The sequence below is a fragment of the Erinaceus europaeus genome, chromosome 11, assembly GCF_950295315.1.
Source record: "Erinaceus europaeus chromosome 11, mEriEur2.1, whole genome shotgun sequence".
NCBI classification, from domain to species: Eukaryota; Metazoa; Chordata; class Mammalia; order Eulipotyphla; family Erinaceidae; genus Erinaceus; species Erinaceus europaeus.
This window is the reverse complement of record NC_080172.1, coordinates 47,340,248-47,355,789: the sequence shown is the minus strand read 5'-3', so window position 1 is coordinate 47,355,789 and position 15,542 is coordinate 47,340,248. Positions and strand designations below refer to the sequence as shown.

Sequence of the window (15,542 nt, the reverse complement as noted above, 5' to 3'; positions counted from 1 at the left end):
TCCATTTCTCTCTGTCCTATCCAACAACTTATGACGACATCAACAACAACAATAATAACTACAACAATAAAACAAGGGCAACAAAAGGGAATAAATATTAAAAAAAAATTAAATTGTGTAGCCCATATGGGAAACAGTGTAGTCTTCAAAATGTTTATTATTAAATAGAAATAATTCAAGAGGAATGGGGAGGGGATAGACAGATGCCTGTAGCACTGTTTCACCACTTTTGAAGTTCCTCCCCCTTACCCCTCCCCCACGATGGAGACTGAGAACTTGAACCCAGATTTTTTCATTGTATTATGTGTGCCTTAATGAATTTGCCACTGCCTGGCCCCTGCCCTTCAAAATGTTAAGCAGAGTTCCTCCAGAACCTGTCAGTTCTACTAGATATATAGCCAAAAGATTTAAGAACATAGGTCCACACAGAAATGTGTATACCAAAATGTATAACAACATTATTCATAAGCAAATAGTGAAGGAAACTTAATATCCAGTAGTCAATATATATACTGCTACAATGGCATATCATTTGGCCAAGAAATGAAATCATGATGCCTGGTACAGCATTTAAGAACATAATGCTGGGGAGCTGGGCAGTGGCGCGCATGGACTGGCATCAGGATCCTGGTTGGAGCCCCCAGCTCCCCACCTGCAGGGGGTTCGTTCCACAGGTGGTGAAGTAGGTCTGCCGGTGTCTGTCTGTCTCTCCCCCTCTCTGTCTTTCCCTCCTCTCTCAATTTCTGTCTGTCCTATCTAACAATGACAGCAATAACAACAACAATAATAACAATGATGATAAACAACAAGGGTAACAAATGGAAAAAATTTAAAAAATGATTAAGAACATAATGCTGGAGAGCAACTGAACACTGCAGAGCAATTCTTATATCTATCAAACACACACACACACACACACACACACACACACACACACACACACATTGGATAGAGACGAGAAATTGAGGGGGAGGGAGAGAGGGAAAGAGACAGACACCTGCAGCCCTGCTTCACTGCTTGTGAGTGAAGCTTTCCCCCTGCAAGTGGGGACCAGAGGTTTGAACCAGAAGTTCTTTGCATACTGTAATGTGTGCACTTAACCAGGTGTGCCACCGGCTGGACCCTCTATTAACTACTGGTGAAATATACATACAGACATACATACAGACATCAGGTATACTTTGTATACCATTATGCCAAATAGACCATCTAGGTGGATGTAGTGTTTGGATTCAGTCATCTGTACAGTAAAAGTTTCTTAATTATATTATTAATTAACTAATTATATAATTAATATATAATTATTTATTTTTGCCAACAGGGACGTTGCTGGGGCTCAGTGCCTGCACAACAAATATACCACTTGCAGAAGCTTTCCCCCCTCTTTTCCTTCCCCCCTTTCCATTTATTTATTTATTTATATCCTTTTGTTGCCCTTGTTTTATTGTTGTAGTTATTGTTGTCGTTGGATAGGACAGAGAAATGGAGAGAGGGAGAGAAAAATAGATGCCTGCAAACCTGCTTCACTCTCTGTGAAGCAACTCCCTTGCAGGTGGGAAGCCAGGGGCTGGACCTTATGCCAGTCCTAGTGCTTTGTGCCACTTGCGCTTAACCCACTGTGCTACTGCCAGACTCCCCCTTTCCATCTTTCTTTCTCCTTCCTTCCTCCCTCCCTCCCTCCTTTCCTTCCTCTTTCATTTTGATGGGATAGAGAGAAATTGAGAGAGGTGGCAAAGATTTAGAGGGAGAGAGAAAGAGTGAAACTTTCAGTATTGCATCACCAGTGAAGCCTCCTCCACTGTAGTTGGGGACCAGAGACTAAAGCCTAGGTCCTTGCGCAGGATAACATATACATTCAACTCAGGTGAACCACTTTACTAGGTGGTCCTAGTAAAGTTTGTTGGTTGGTTTTAAAGATTTATTTATGAATGTGAGTGAGGGAAAGAAAGAGAACCAGATCATCACTCAGACTCATACAATGGCAGAAGTCACACTTAGGATCTCAAGCTTGAGAGTTTAACACTTTAACCACTGTACTGCCTCCCACACTACTACTGTAAAGATCTTAAAAGACTGGAAGAAAAAAAAACATTTGAAGTTTGCTCCCTCCTACCCCATATGCCAGAATGTTGTTCTGGTATCTCTTTTACTTTCTCTCATTAATAAGCAGATAAATAAACATCTACACACACATGGAAATAAAGGTTTGGTGCACCTAGTAGAGCACACGCTACCACACACAAGGACTTAGGTTTCCAGCTCCTGTTTTCCACCTGCAGAGAGAGAGAAGCTTCACTGTGGCAAAGCAGTGCTGCAAATGTGTGTGTACCTCTCTACCTTCTGTACCTCTCTGTACCTCTCCCTCCCTTCTCAGTTTATCTCCATCTCCATACAATAAACTAACTAAGAAGTGTGGTAAGTTAAAGATGTTTGTACTTTCAGGTAAAGATCTTTGATCATTCTTAAATACTGTTAACCCCCTGCCCCCTTTCCAGTGAACTATATAAAGGGCTTCATTCTGACCTTACTTGTAATTTTTCTTGCCATAGGATGGATAGAATGACAGAAGATGCTCTTCGTTTGAATCTGTTGAAGCGGAGCTTGGACCCAGCAGATGAACGAGACGATGTCCTGGCCAAACGACTCAAAATGGAGGGGCATGAGGCCATGGAACGCCTGAAGATGCTGGCACTGCTTAAACGGAAAGATTTGGCCAATCTTGATGTGCCACATGAGATATCTACCAAACAGGATGGCAGTGGTGTAAAGGGCTATGAAGAGAAACTCAATGGGAATCTCAGGCCTCATGGAGACAACAGGACTGCTGGAAGGCCAGGCAAAGAAAATATCAATGATGAACCTGTGGATATGAGCGCTAGAAGGAGGTAGGTATTAGTTCAGCCGGCTCAGGCAACAGAATCTTTGATGAAAGTGGAATGAATTCCAGTGAGAGATGAATGTACATCCTAAAGCTTCTTGGTGAAGACATCTGTGTAATCTAACTTGGCAATTAATTCTGTTTTCCTTTCTTTCCCCTTCTCTTTCCCTCCCTCCCTTCCTTTTCTTCCTTCCTTCCTCTCTCTCCCTCTCTTTATTCTTTTCTCTTTCTCTCTTTCTTCTCCCCTTTGTTGCCCTTCTTTTTCATTGTTGTTGTAGTTATTATTGTTTTTATTGATGTCATTGTTAGGACAGAGAGAAATGGAGAGAGGAGGGGAAGATGGCGGGGGAGAGAAAGATAGACACCTGCAGACCTGCTTCACTGCTTGTGAAGGAACTCCCCTGTAGGTGGGGAGTGGGGAGCTTGAACCAGTATCCTAAAGCTGGCCTTTGTGCTTCATGCCACGTGCGCTTAACCTGCTGCGCTACCGCCTGACTCCCTTTTTTTTTTTTTAATAATATCTTGGTATTTTAAAAAATTTTTTTAAATCATTTTTTTAATATTTATTCATTCCCTTTTGTTGTCCTTATTGTAGTTATTGTTGTTGTTATTGATGTTGTCATTGTTGGATAGAACAGAGAAATGGGGAGTTGGGCAGTAGCGCAGTGAGTTAAGCGCATGCATGTGGCGCAAAGCGCAAGGACCCACGTAAGGATCCTGGTTCGAGCCCCCGGCTTCCCACCTGCAGGGGAGTCCCTTCACAGGCGGTGAAGCAGGTCTACAGGTGTCTTTCCCCCTCTCTGTCTTCCTCTCCTCTCTCCATTTCTCTGTCCTATCCAACAACGTCGACATCAATAGCTAACAATAATAACTACAACAGTAAAACAACAAAGACAATAAAAGGGAATAAATAAATAATTTTTAAAAGTTTTTTAAAAAGTTTGCTAGCTTAAAAAAAAATTAAAAGAACAGAGAGAAATAGAGAGAGGAGGGGAAGACAGAGAGAGGGAGAGAAAGATAGACACCTGCAGACCTACTTCACCTCCTGTGAAGTGACTCCCCTTCTGGTGGGGAGTTGGGTTCTCGAACCAGGATCCTTACTCCAATCCTTGCACTTCGCACTGTGTTTGCTTAACCCTCTATGTTACTGCCCGACTCCCCCCCCCTTTTAAAGATTTTATTAATTTATTCATGAAGATAGAAGGAGAGAAAGAATCAGATATCACTCTGGCACATGTGCTACCAGGGATTGAATTCAGGACCCCATGATTGAGAGTCCCAATGCTTCATCCACTGTGCCACCTCCTAAATTACCCTCTTCCTTTTCTTATTGCACTTGGATAGTGCAGTACTTTGCCATGTGTGAAACCTAGGTTCATTCCAGCCCCTACCACACTTAAGGAAGCTTAAGTGGTCTCTCACTTGATCACTGCCTCTATCTGGAAAAAAAAAAAAAAAAGGAGACTTGGGCTGTAGTGCAGTGGGTTAAACGCTCATGGCATAAAGTGCAAAGACAAGTATAAGGATCCTGGTTCGAACTCCCGGTTCCCCACCTGTAGGGGGGTCACCTCATGGGCAGTGAAGCAAGTCTGCAGGTATCTGTCTTTCTCTTCCCCTTTCTGTCTTCTTCCCATCCTCTCTTGATTTCTCTCTGTCCTGTCCAACAACGACAGCAATAACAACAATAATACAACAATGATAAACAACAAGGGCACCAAAAGCGAAAAAATGGCCTCCAGGAGCAGTGGATTCGTAGTGCAGGCACCATGCCCCAGCAATAACCTTGGAAGCAAAAAAAAAAAGTGTTCAGAGTGGTCCTTGCTGATTAAAGGAGGTGGTATAGAACTTTATAGGTTCAAGAATCAGAGCCAGCCAGCCAATAGTCAACAAGGAAAAACTTCATTAATGTCAGTGGGCAATAGAAAGACCATCACGCTCTTAAAGAATTCTGGGTCCCAAACAAAGCAAGGTACAACTTATATAGGAGTTGCAGAGCTGAGAGCAGCAAGTATCATCACAGAAGCAGAGGCTGTAAGGGAATGGGACCCATTGCTCATGGTCTGGCTGCCTTAGTTACTATTATGATTACTATTAACTTTTTCTTGCATAACTGTATGTGGGAAGAGTTTGGCTTCAGGACTTAGAAGCTTCATGACCTGTCAGGATAAGGTACACCACTGATTGGTGGTGTGGGTACCTTTCTCAAGGCCTCCTGTTATCTGGGCTTCTCTTCTTCCTACAATTTGGTTAGTTAACTCTTGCTTTGCCTTTAACATTCTCTTTTCCACTTCAGTATACAGTTAGAAGTGAATTAATGCATACTTTCACTCAGTAATCTGTAGAGTACTTGGAAAAGGCAATCTTCAGATCATCCCAAGACTATCTGATCCCATTTTATGATGTTTACTGTGGAGTCCCATATTTTATGTTGTTTGTGCTACTCTCCCTAACCCCCATGTATACATATACATTCACAAAATATATACTTTGTTTTGTGTGCTAGCTTATTCATAAGCACACATTTACACACTTTTTTCCTGGTGTCTTAAGGTTGAGTACTTAAAATGATGGAGCAGATACTTGGATACACCTACCTAGACAGTGAATCAAAATACAGACAACCCTAGTTTTAAGAAAAAATTCAGGGCCAGCAAAATAGCTCACTTGGATAGTATGCTGCTTTGCCATGTATGCAATCCAAGTTCAAGCCTAGTCCCTACCACACTGAATGAAACTTTGGTCCTATGCTCTCTCACTTTCTCTCCCTCTCTGTAGCTAATACATACATATATATATATGTTTAGTTGCTCTCCAGCTAACCATGTTGACTTTGTCCTAGGATTGATCCAAAGCAGAATCTCTAAAATGCTGAATAAAGGAGAGAAAAGAAGGAAGGCATGATTATAACCTTGACTATGTTTCTTTCTCTGCCTTTTTTGGGGTGTGGGGTGTGGGGTGGGGGAGGTAGGCATCTCTGGCTACCATTTTCACTTTTCTGAGCTGATTTTTTTCAGAGACAGAGGGTTGCCACTGAAGCTTGCTTCAAGGTGGTTGGTAACCAGGCTTAAGAATCCACCACTCAGGGAGTTCAGCAGTAGAGCCCGGGTTAAGCGCATGTGGCGCAAAACACAAGGACCCGTGTAGGGATCCCGGTTCGAGCCCTGGGCTCCCCACCTGCAGAGGAGTCCTTCACAAGTAGTGAAGCAGGTCTGCAGGTGTCTATCTTTCTCTCCCCCTCTCTGTCTTCCCCTCTTCTTCCCATTTCTTTCTGTCCTATCCAACAACGAAGACAGACAACAATAATAACTACAACAATAAAACAAGGGCAACAAAAAGGGAATAAATAAATAAATAAATAAGAATCCACCATTCTTGACAGTCATTCTTCCTTTTCTCTCTCTCTTTTTTCTTTTTCTCTCTCTCTTTTTTTTTTTTTTTCCTACTTTAATTGACAGGACAGAGCGAAATTGAGAGGGGAAGGGGAGACAGAGGGAGGGAGAAAGACACTTGCTGACCTACTTTACCACTCATGAAGCATCCCCCCATAGGTGGGAAGTGGGGGCTCAAACCTGAGTCCTTGTGCATGATGATATGTGCACTTAACCTGGTGTGCTAATACCTGACTCCACAGAATAAAAAATTTTTTTTATCTACACCCAATGTGGGTATGTGGGAGGGAACATTATTCTTGGTAAAAATATTAGAAATTCTTAGGGAATTTCAGATGAATTTTCTAGTGGTTCTGGTTGAAAGAAATCATTAGGAGGTACAAGCACTAAAGCTTATTCCATTGTTATGTATTCCCATGGGGCTCAAACTCCTACAGGCTGGGGGGTTGAATTTGGGTCCTTGCACATGGCAACTTGTACACTCAACCAAGTGTACAAGTGTCTGTTCTGGCCCTATTTATTATATCTGGCCCTATTAATTAATTTTTTTTCTTTTTTTCTTTTTTTTTTACAGGGTCACATTTTAATTCCTGAATTTTACAGTTCAGCATTAATATCACCACATGTATACAAATGGTGTAAAACAAGTACAGTGGTATTTTTAATACAAAATAAACATCTGTTTTATGGAAAAACTATACTTCATATCTACACAGACAGCCCATCTTTTCCAAACAATAGCCAAAATTAAAATTAACTACAAAATCTCCAAACCAGGGGAAACTGCTTCCGTTTAAGCTATTCCAGGAAAAACGGACCCCATAACATACAACGGCGATCTCAAGACTGTAGCTGGAATCACTACTTTTAGCCTTCTATTCCCGATGCATTAAATTGTAGTTTGGGGATGTTTTTCTTCAGCATGATCTCAGATCATAGATGAGTAAACTAACATTAAAATATATACAGTTAACTTGCTGTTCTAAAAATAAAACCTCTTAAACTGCCTCATTTTTTATGCTATACCCCCACCCAATTAATTTTTTTTCAAAGTGGAGAGATGACATTATTCTTGGTAAAAATATTAGAAATTCTTAGGGAATTTCAGATGAATTTTCTAGTGGTTCTAGTTGAAAGAAGTCATTAGGAGGTACAAGTTATGAAAGTAGATTAATCCTTCGATCCTTTATGGGGTAGAAAAAGAAAGTAGATGAAGAAGATCTTGTTCCTGAGCAGGCCACTTGGAGCAAAAGACTAATCCATCATTGGGAAGGATGGAGCGGAGAAAGGTCAGGTTGATTCTTATATATCTTAAATTAGAAGTGAAAGAGCTGGGGGCCGGGCGGTAGCACAGTGGGTTAACTGCACATGGTGTAAAGCTCAAGGACCCGTGCAAGGATCCTTGTTCAAGTCCCCAACTTCCCACCTGTAGGGGGTTGCTTAACAAGCAGTGAAGCAGGTCTATAGGTGTCTATCTTTCTCTCCCCCCCTCTGTCTTCCCCTCCTCTCTCGATTTCTCTCTGTCTTACCCAACAACAACGACAGCAACAACAACAATTTAAAAAAGCAACAACAAGGGCAACAAAAAAGGGGAGAAAAAAAATCCTCCAAGAGCAGTGGATTTATAGTGCAGGCACTGAGCCCCATCAATAACCCTGGAGGCAGAAAAAAGAGGTAAAAAAAAAGAAGTAGGGAGTCGGGTGGTAGCGCAGCAGGTTAAGTGCACGTGGCGTGAAGCACAAGGACTGGCGTAAGGATCCTGGTTCGAGCCCCCAGCTCCCCACCTGCAGGGGAGTCGCTTCACAGGCGGTGAAGCAGGTCTGCAGGTGTCTTTCTCTTCCCCTCTCTGTCTTCCCCTCCTCTATCCATTTCTCTCTATCCTAACAACAACATTAATAACTACAACAACAAGGGAATATAAATATTTTTAAAAAAGGAAGTGAAAGAGCTCTGAGACACTCTTTTCATTCAGACTGGGGGGGGGGGGGGGGAGGGAGCTGTGTTGTAATAGCACTAAAGCTCCCATGTAGTTCCAAGCCTCAAACCCAGGTTCTTGAACATGGAATGTTGTGTGATCTATGAGGTGAATAATCTCCCAGCCTCATGTTTCCTGTCTAGTTGTTTTCATTGCTGGGATAAGATTTGCAGGTTTCCTGTCATTATTATTATCATCATCATTATTTATTTGTTTAGGATAGAAATAGAAATTAATTAAGAGGGGGAGGGGAGAGAGTCATCTGCAGCACTGCTTCACCATTCATGAAACTCCCCCTACCCCTTCTACTGGTGGGGTTGGGGGCTTGAACCCAAGTTCTTGGGAATTGTAACGTGCTCTCTTATCAGGTGTGCTACCTGGTCCCTCTTTTTTCTTCTTCTTCTTCTTTTTTTTTTTTCCTCCTGCCAGAGTTATTAGCACTCTGCTTGCATGATTCCACTACCCCCTGTGAACGTTTTTCCTTCCTTAAGCCAACTCTATTCTGGGTTTTGGTGGTGACAGGGATTGAATCTATGACCATAGAGTCTCAAACATGACTGTTGTATAAATCATTATGCTATCTCTCTGGCCCTTTTGTTTTGTTTTGCTTTTTCAGATAGAGATTAAGAGGCTAGAGATAACATAGTACTGCTACACTATTTGTGAAGCTTTCACATGCAGGTGCTCCTGTGTAGTGGCCTAGGGCTTGAACCTGGCTCTTTAAGTATAGTAAAGTATGCACTCTACTGGGCGAGCTACAAGCCCCACAACACTTTATGATTGAGGGGTACAGTTCCTTAGCTCTTCACAAAATATGCCACCAAACTATCAGTATCCCTCATCTGAAGTTTGCTGGACCCCTTTGGACTTTATAGTTTCCCATACACATGCATACCCCAAGGACTGGGAGTTTTATAACTGCTGGAAATCTGCCAGGCTTTGTTACATGTGATTTCAGTGGCAAGTTAGGCTTTTAATAATCTCTAATTGGTAGGGTTTCTTACTTCCAAAATTCCATCCATCACCCCAGAGAACTCATTTGAGCCTGCCTTCAATAAGTAGCATAATCTAAGTAAGAGAATTCCTTTGACATAGAAATAATCTATTAGGGGCCAGGTGGTGGTGCATCTGGTTGAATGCAAATATTATTACAGTGCACAAGAACCCAGGTTCAAGCCCCTGATCCTCAGTTGCAAAGTATCACTAGTGGTGAAGCTCTGTCTGTGTCCCTGTCTCCCAAAATAATAATGATGATGATAATATATGACGTACATATTTGAAAGAGCTTGTGACTTCCTGGGAAATTGTGCAGTCACAGCTGCCACATTGTCCCCTCAGGGCATTGTCAATCCCCCCCCCCCCCCATAGTTGGAGTGCTTTGGTTACTCCTCCCCCTTTCCATTATCCTATCCCCAAGTGCCTTGTTTCCTAGCCAATCATGTCCCGACTTTTTCCTTTCTTACGTAAGCCCTGCTTTCTCTTGCCCTCTCTTGCCCCTTTTCACCTTCGTGAACAGAAGGGTGATCTGTGTAGCGGGAGGCTGCCATTTTGGGTAGCTCTACGTGGCCCAAACCACTGCACTCTCACTCAAGTCTGAGGTGCCCGTGCAAATAAAGAATTGTGTTCCCTCTCAGCTGTGGATCTCCTCTCTATCTCCTCCTCTCTCTCTCTCCTCTGTCGCAGCCCGACAGTGACTCTTAATATAAATATTGGTGAATCAAGTAGAAGGGAAATTTACTAGACTTTAAAATTATTCACTCATATTAGTCTTAAGGCCAGTCCCAGGAACATGATAACTTATAGGTGTCAAATTGAGAATAGGGGAAGTCATACAAAGGATTTAGATTTCAATATAATTTCTTTGAGAGTTTTTTGCTTTTTTTGTTTTCTCCTGAAGCTAAGGAGAGCTCTTACAAGTAAATGCAACTCCCATCAAGTTAGTTCTAGAGTTTGTCTTCCAGAAGGCTATAGACATTACATCTGCACTGTCAGTTTCTTTCCTTTTGACAAGATAGACTAGAGTTTGATTTGTTACATAATGACTGCAAATCTTCAGATAGCCAGAACTGTGTAGTTGTTGGTATAATGGACTGCTTCATTAGCAACAGATCATCTCTACATACAATGACCAACCAACTAAACTCTACTGCCTCGGTCCTTCCTCTGCGCCCCACCCCCCCTTTTTTAAACATTACCAGGGTTTCACCACTGAAGCTTCTAACCAGTGCTGAGGTGCTTCTATGTGGTATGTCAGGGCCATGAAGCTGGATCATGCACATAGCAAAGCAGGGGTGCCCTCCTAGCTGAGCTATCTCACTGGCCTATCTTCCTTCTTGAGCTGTTACATAACTAATGAGACAACCCAAAGTGGAGTGATAAAGGAAGAACATTTAGGACCTGGTTAAAATTAGTGTTATAAGGATACTCATCTCCTATTCTCATTTCTTTTTTTTTTTCTTTTTTTTATTTATTTAAGAAAGGATTAATCAACAAAACCATAGGGTAGGAGGGGTACAACTCCACACAATTCCCACCACCCAATCTCCATATCCCACCCCTTCCCCTGATAGCTTTCCCATTCTCCATCCCTCTGGGAGCATGGACCCAGGGTCATTGTGGGTTGCAGAAGGTAGAAGGTCTGGCTTCTGTAATTGCTTCCCCGCTGAACATGGGCATTGACTGGTCGGTCCATACTCCCAGTCTGCCTCTCTCTTTCCCTAGTAGGGTGTGTCTCTGGGGAAGCTGAGCTCCAGGACATATTGGTGGGGTCTTCAATCCAGGGAAGCCTGGCCAGCATCCTGATGGCATCTGGAACCTGGTGACTGAAAAGAGAGTTAACATACGAAGCCAAACAAATTGTTGATCCTATTCTCATTTCTAAAGCGAGTTAATGTCTTTGTCTTTTTGTTGCTGCATCCTCTTTAAGCAGTTTAGTTGGGAAAATACATTAATGCATTTGCTAAGATTTGGCCATCATTTACTTTTTGGTGTTTTCTCTGTGCTAGAGACTTTAGTATGACTATATTCTCTGAGTAGACTTAAGTTATTTGGTTTGTTGTTGTTTGTTTTTTGTTTTTTTACATTGTAGATGAGTTTTTCTAACTTTCCTACTAATCTTTGTTGTTGGAGACACCTTAATTTTTCCCTTTCTTATAGTGAGCCAGATCGAGGAAGGCTAACTCCCTCCCCAGACATCATTGTTTTGTCTGACAATGAAGCTTCCAGTCCCCGTTCCAGCTCCCGAATGGAAGAAAGACTCAAAGCAGCCAACCTAGAGATGTTTAAGGTAAAAAAAAAATTCTGGATTTTCTGTTCCTTGTAGAAATATTTTAAATTTCCTAAGGGCTGGGGAGATAGAAAACAGTTTAGGTATGTAAGAAAACTTCTTTAATGTCAGGGGGCCAGGCAATGGTGCACCAGGTTAAATGCACACAGTATGACGTGCAAGGATCTGGGTTCGAGCTCCCGCTCTCCACCTGTAACAGGGGTGCTTCACAAGTGGCAAAACAAGTCCACAGGTTTCTCTCTCCCTCTCTCTCTCTCTCTTTCTCCCTCCCTCCCTCCCTCTCACTCCCCCACCTCCCCTTCCCTTCTCAATTTCTCTGTCCTATCCAATAAAATAGAAATAATGGGGAGTTGGGCGGTAGTACAGCGGGTTAAGCACACGTGGTACAAAGCGCAAGAACCAGCATAAGATCCCGGTTTGAGCCCCTGGCTCCCCACCTGCAGGGGAGTCACTTTACAAATGGTGAAGCAGGTCTGCAGGTGTCTGTCTTTCTCTCCCTATCTCTGTCTTCCCCTCCTCTCTCCATTTCTCTCTGTCCTATCCAACAACGACAACAACAATAATAACTGCAATAATTAAAACAAGGGCAACAAAAGGAAATAAATAAATAAATAAAATATAATAAACGTAAATCAATGTTTAAAAAAAATAGAAATGCCTCCAGGAACAGTGGATTCATAGTGCCGGCACCAAGCCCCAGGGATAATCCTGGAAGCAAAAAGAAAGAAAACTTTCATGCCAGAGGATCCAGGCTCCCAGGTTCAGTCTCCAGCACCATCAAAAGCCAGAGTTTAGCAGTTGCTCTGATTAAAAAATAAAATGAATTTTCTAAGAGTCACAGTACTGGTTTTTTTTGTTTTTTAAATATTTTATTTATTTTATTTTTGAGGGAGATTCAGAGACAGAGAGAGAGAGAAACACCAGCACTGCTCAGCTCTGGCTTATGGTGGTGCAAGGGATTGAACCTGGGACTTAGGAGCCTCAGGCATGAGAGTCTGTTTGCATAACCATTATGCTATCTTCCCTGCCCCACAGTTCTGTTTTCTTTCTTTTAAAATGCAGTGCCAGGAAATGAATTCAGCTCTGGGGTCAAGTGGGGATGCACTCTGTTAAAATCCACATGCTACCATACATAAGGAATCAGTTTATTTTAGATAGACAGAGGAGAGATACTACAGCACTGCTTCATCATTCAAGGAGCTCCCCCAGTGCCCTCATATGGTGCTGGGGCTTGAACAAGGGCTTCAAGTATGGTAGAGCAAGTACTCTACTTATGACCTCCCTCCTGGCCCCACAGTTCTGTTGCCTTGCAGTTTGTTTCTGATACCTAGTAACTCCTTATTGATGAAATACTTTATAAAAACTCAGTGTAAAGAATGCTTTATATTTCAAGCCACATACAGTAAACTCTTGGTTGGAAGGAATGCCTTCTACACTCTATTCTAGATCTCAGAATGTGGAGAGATTCCTACATCTCTCTCTACTTATTTTTCTTTTTTGCCTTCAAGGTTATTGCTGGAGCTTGGTGCCAGCACTATGAATATGCTGTTCCTGGCAGCCATTTATTTATTTATTTATTTTTACATTTTTTTATTCAAAAGAACAGAGAAATTGAGAGAGAAAATAGACACCTGCAGACCTGCTTCACCTACTTCACATTGCAGATGAGGAGCAGGGGCTTGAACCCAGGTCCTTGTGCATAGTACTATGTACACTTAACCGGATGTGCCAATGCCCAGCCCCCTACATGTATTTATGAAACATGACCTTAAAAAATTTAGAAACTTTTATTATTATTAGTGATTTAATAATGACTGACAAGATTATATGATAACAGGTACAATTCCATACATTCTCATCACCAGACTTCCATGTCCCATTCCCTCCATTGGAAGCTTCCCTTTTCTTTATCCCTCTGAGAGTATGGACCAAAATTCTTTCTGGGGTGCAGAAGGTAGAAGGTCTGGCTTCTGTAATAGCTTCTCCACTGGAGGACATGGATGTTGATAGGTTGATCCATATCCCCATTCTGTTTCTGTCTTTCCCTAGTCGAGTAGGGCTCTGAAGACGTGAGGTTCTGGAACACATTGGTGAAGTCGTCTGCCCAGGGAAGTCAGGATGGCCTCATAGTAGCATCTGCAACTTGGTGGCTGAAAGTTAGTGAGATATAAAGCAGGACAAATTGTTTAATAAACAGTAACCCAGGGAGGCAGACAGTAGCGCAGTAGGTTAAGCGCAGGTGGTACAAGGTGCAAGGACTGGCCTAAGATCCCGGTTCATGCCCCCGGCTCATGCCCCCGGCTCCCCACCTACAGGGGAGTCACTTCACAGGTGGTGAAGCAGGTCTGCAGGTGTCTGTCTTTCTCTCCCTATCTCTGTCTTCCCCTCTTCTCTCCATTTGTCTCTGTCCTATCCAACAACGATGACATCAGCAACAATAAAACAAGGCCAATAAACAGTAACCCAAAGGTATGAATAGAGCAGATGAAATTAGGTATCATTATGTGGAAGAAGCTAGGAAGCCTATTTTAGGTATGTTCCAAGGGGCGTGTGATGTTAGTGATTTTTTTTGCCTGAGCCTGATAGCTAACATGCAGGTGGACTAAAAAGTATTTCCTAGGAAGATGGTGTCAGAGTTGAGAATAGGACTAGAAAGCTGGATTAGGGCAGAGAGAAGCTCCCAAATATGAGGAAATTATATAAATAAATACTATTAACTGTAAACCCCATGGATTGGACCTAGGGCCCATGTCTATTCATATTTAGCACAGGACCTGTGCAGCATCTGAGTCCCTGTCAGTCTGAGCTTGCAGTCCATGAAAACATTTTTTTAAGTCTTTTTTTTAAAATTTTTAAAAAATATTTATTTTGTTTATTTATTCCCTTTTGTTGCCCTTGTTGTTTTATTGTTGTAGTTATTATTGTTGTTGTCGTTGTTGGATAGGACCGAGAGAAATGGAGAGAGGAGGGGAAGACAGAGAGGAGGAGAGAAAGATAGACACCTGCAGACCTGCTTCACCGCCTGTGAAGCAACTACCCTGCAGGTGGGGAGCCGGGGTTCAAACCGGGATCCTTATGCCGGTCCTTGTGCTTTGCGCCACCTGCGCTTAACCTGCTGCGCTACAGCCCGACTCCCAACATTTTAAAAAATATTTATTCCCTTTTGTTGCCCTTGTTTTATTGTTGTAGTTATTACTGTTGTTGTTATTGATGTCATCGTTGTTGGATAGGATAGAGACAAATGGAGAGAGATGGGGAAGACAGAGGGGGAGAGAAAGACACCTGCAGATCTACTTCACCACTTGTGAAGCGACTCCCTGCAGTTGGGGAGCTGGGGGCTTGAACCGGGATCCTTACGCCTGTCCTTGTGCTTTGCGCCACCTGAGCTTAACCTGCTGCACTACCCTGGAAACATTTTTAAAGGAAATATATGTCTCTTGCCTTTTTTTTCCCCCTTTTGTTGCCCATGTTGTTTTATTGTTGTAGTTATTATTGTTAATGATGTCTTCGTTGGATAGGACAGAGAGAAATGGAGAGAGGAGGGGAAGACGGGGAGAGAAAGATAGACACCTGCAGACCTGCTTCACCGCTTGTGAAGTGACTCCCCTGCCTGTGAAGTGACTCCCCTGCCTGTGAAGCGACTCCCCTGCAGGTGGGGAGCCGGGGGCTTGAACCAGGATCCTTACGCTGGTCCTTGCACTTTGCGCTGCCTAACCATTATGGTATCTACCCTCCGCCCCTCTTTGGCCATTCTTCTACTTCACTAATAATCTAGCTCGTTTGTTTTGTTGTTATTATTTTTTAATATTTACTAATTTATTTAGAGAGCGAACAACCAGAGAAATAGCTCAGTTGGTAGAGCATCAGACTTGTATCCTTGAGGTTTCTGGTTCAGTCTCTGGCACTGCATGTACTGGAGTGGTGTTTGGCTTATTCTTTCTCACCATCCACCTTTTTTTTTTTTTTTGATACAGACAGAAATTGAGAAGAAAGAAAGAAGATAGAGAGGGAAAG

At 42.5% G+C, this 15,542-nt stretch overlaps 1 protein-coding gene across 3 annotated transcripts in view; it reads left to right on the top strand.

Moving 5' to 3' along the window:
* Window positions 1–15,542, top strand: part of GATAD2B (GATA zinc finger domain containing 2B) — a 105,666-nt gene that overhangs the window by 74,023 nt on the left and 16,101 nt on the right. For all 3 annotated transcript variants that reach the window (XM_060201514.1, XM_060201515.1, XM_060201513.1), the window contains 2 exons: window positions 2,550–2,885; window positions 11,399–11,528. In XM_060201514.1, the coding sequence (XP_060057497.1) occupies window positions 2,551–2,885; window positions 11,399–11,528 (465 nt within the window). In that variant the 5' untranslated portion in view covers window position 2,550. The remainder of the gene's footprint in view (window positions 1–2,549; window positions 2,886–11,398; window positions 11,529–15,542) is intronic.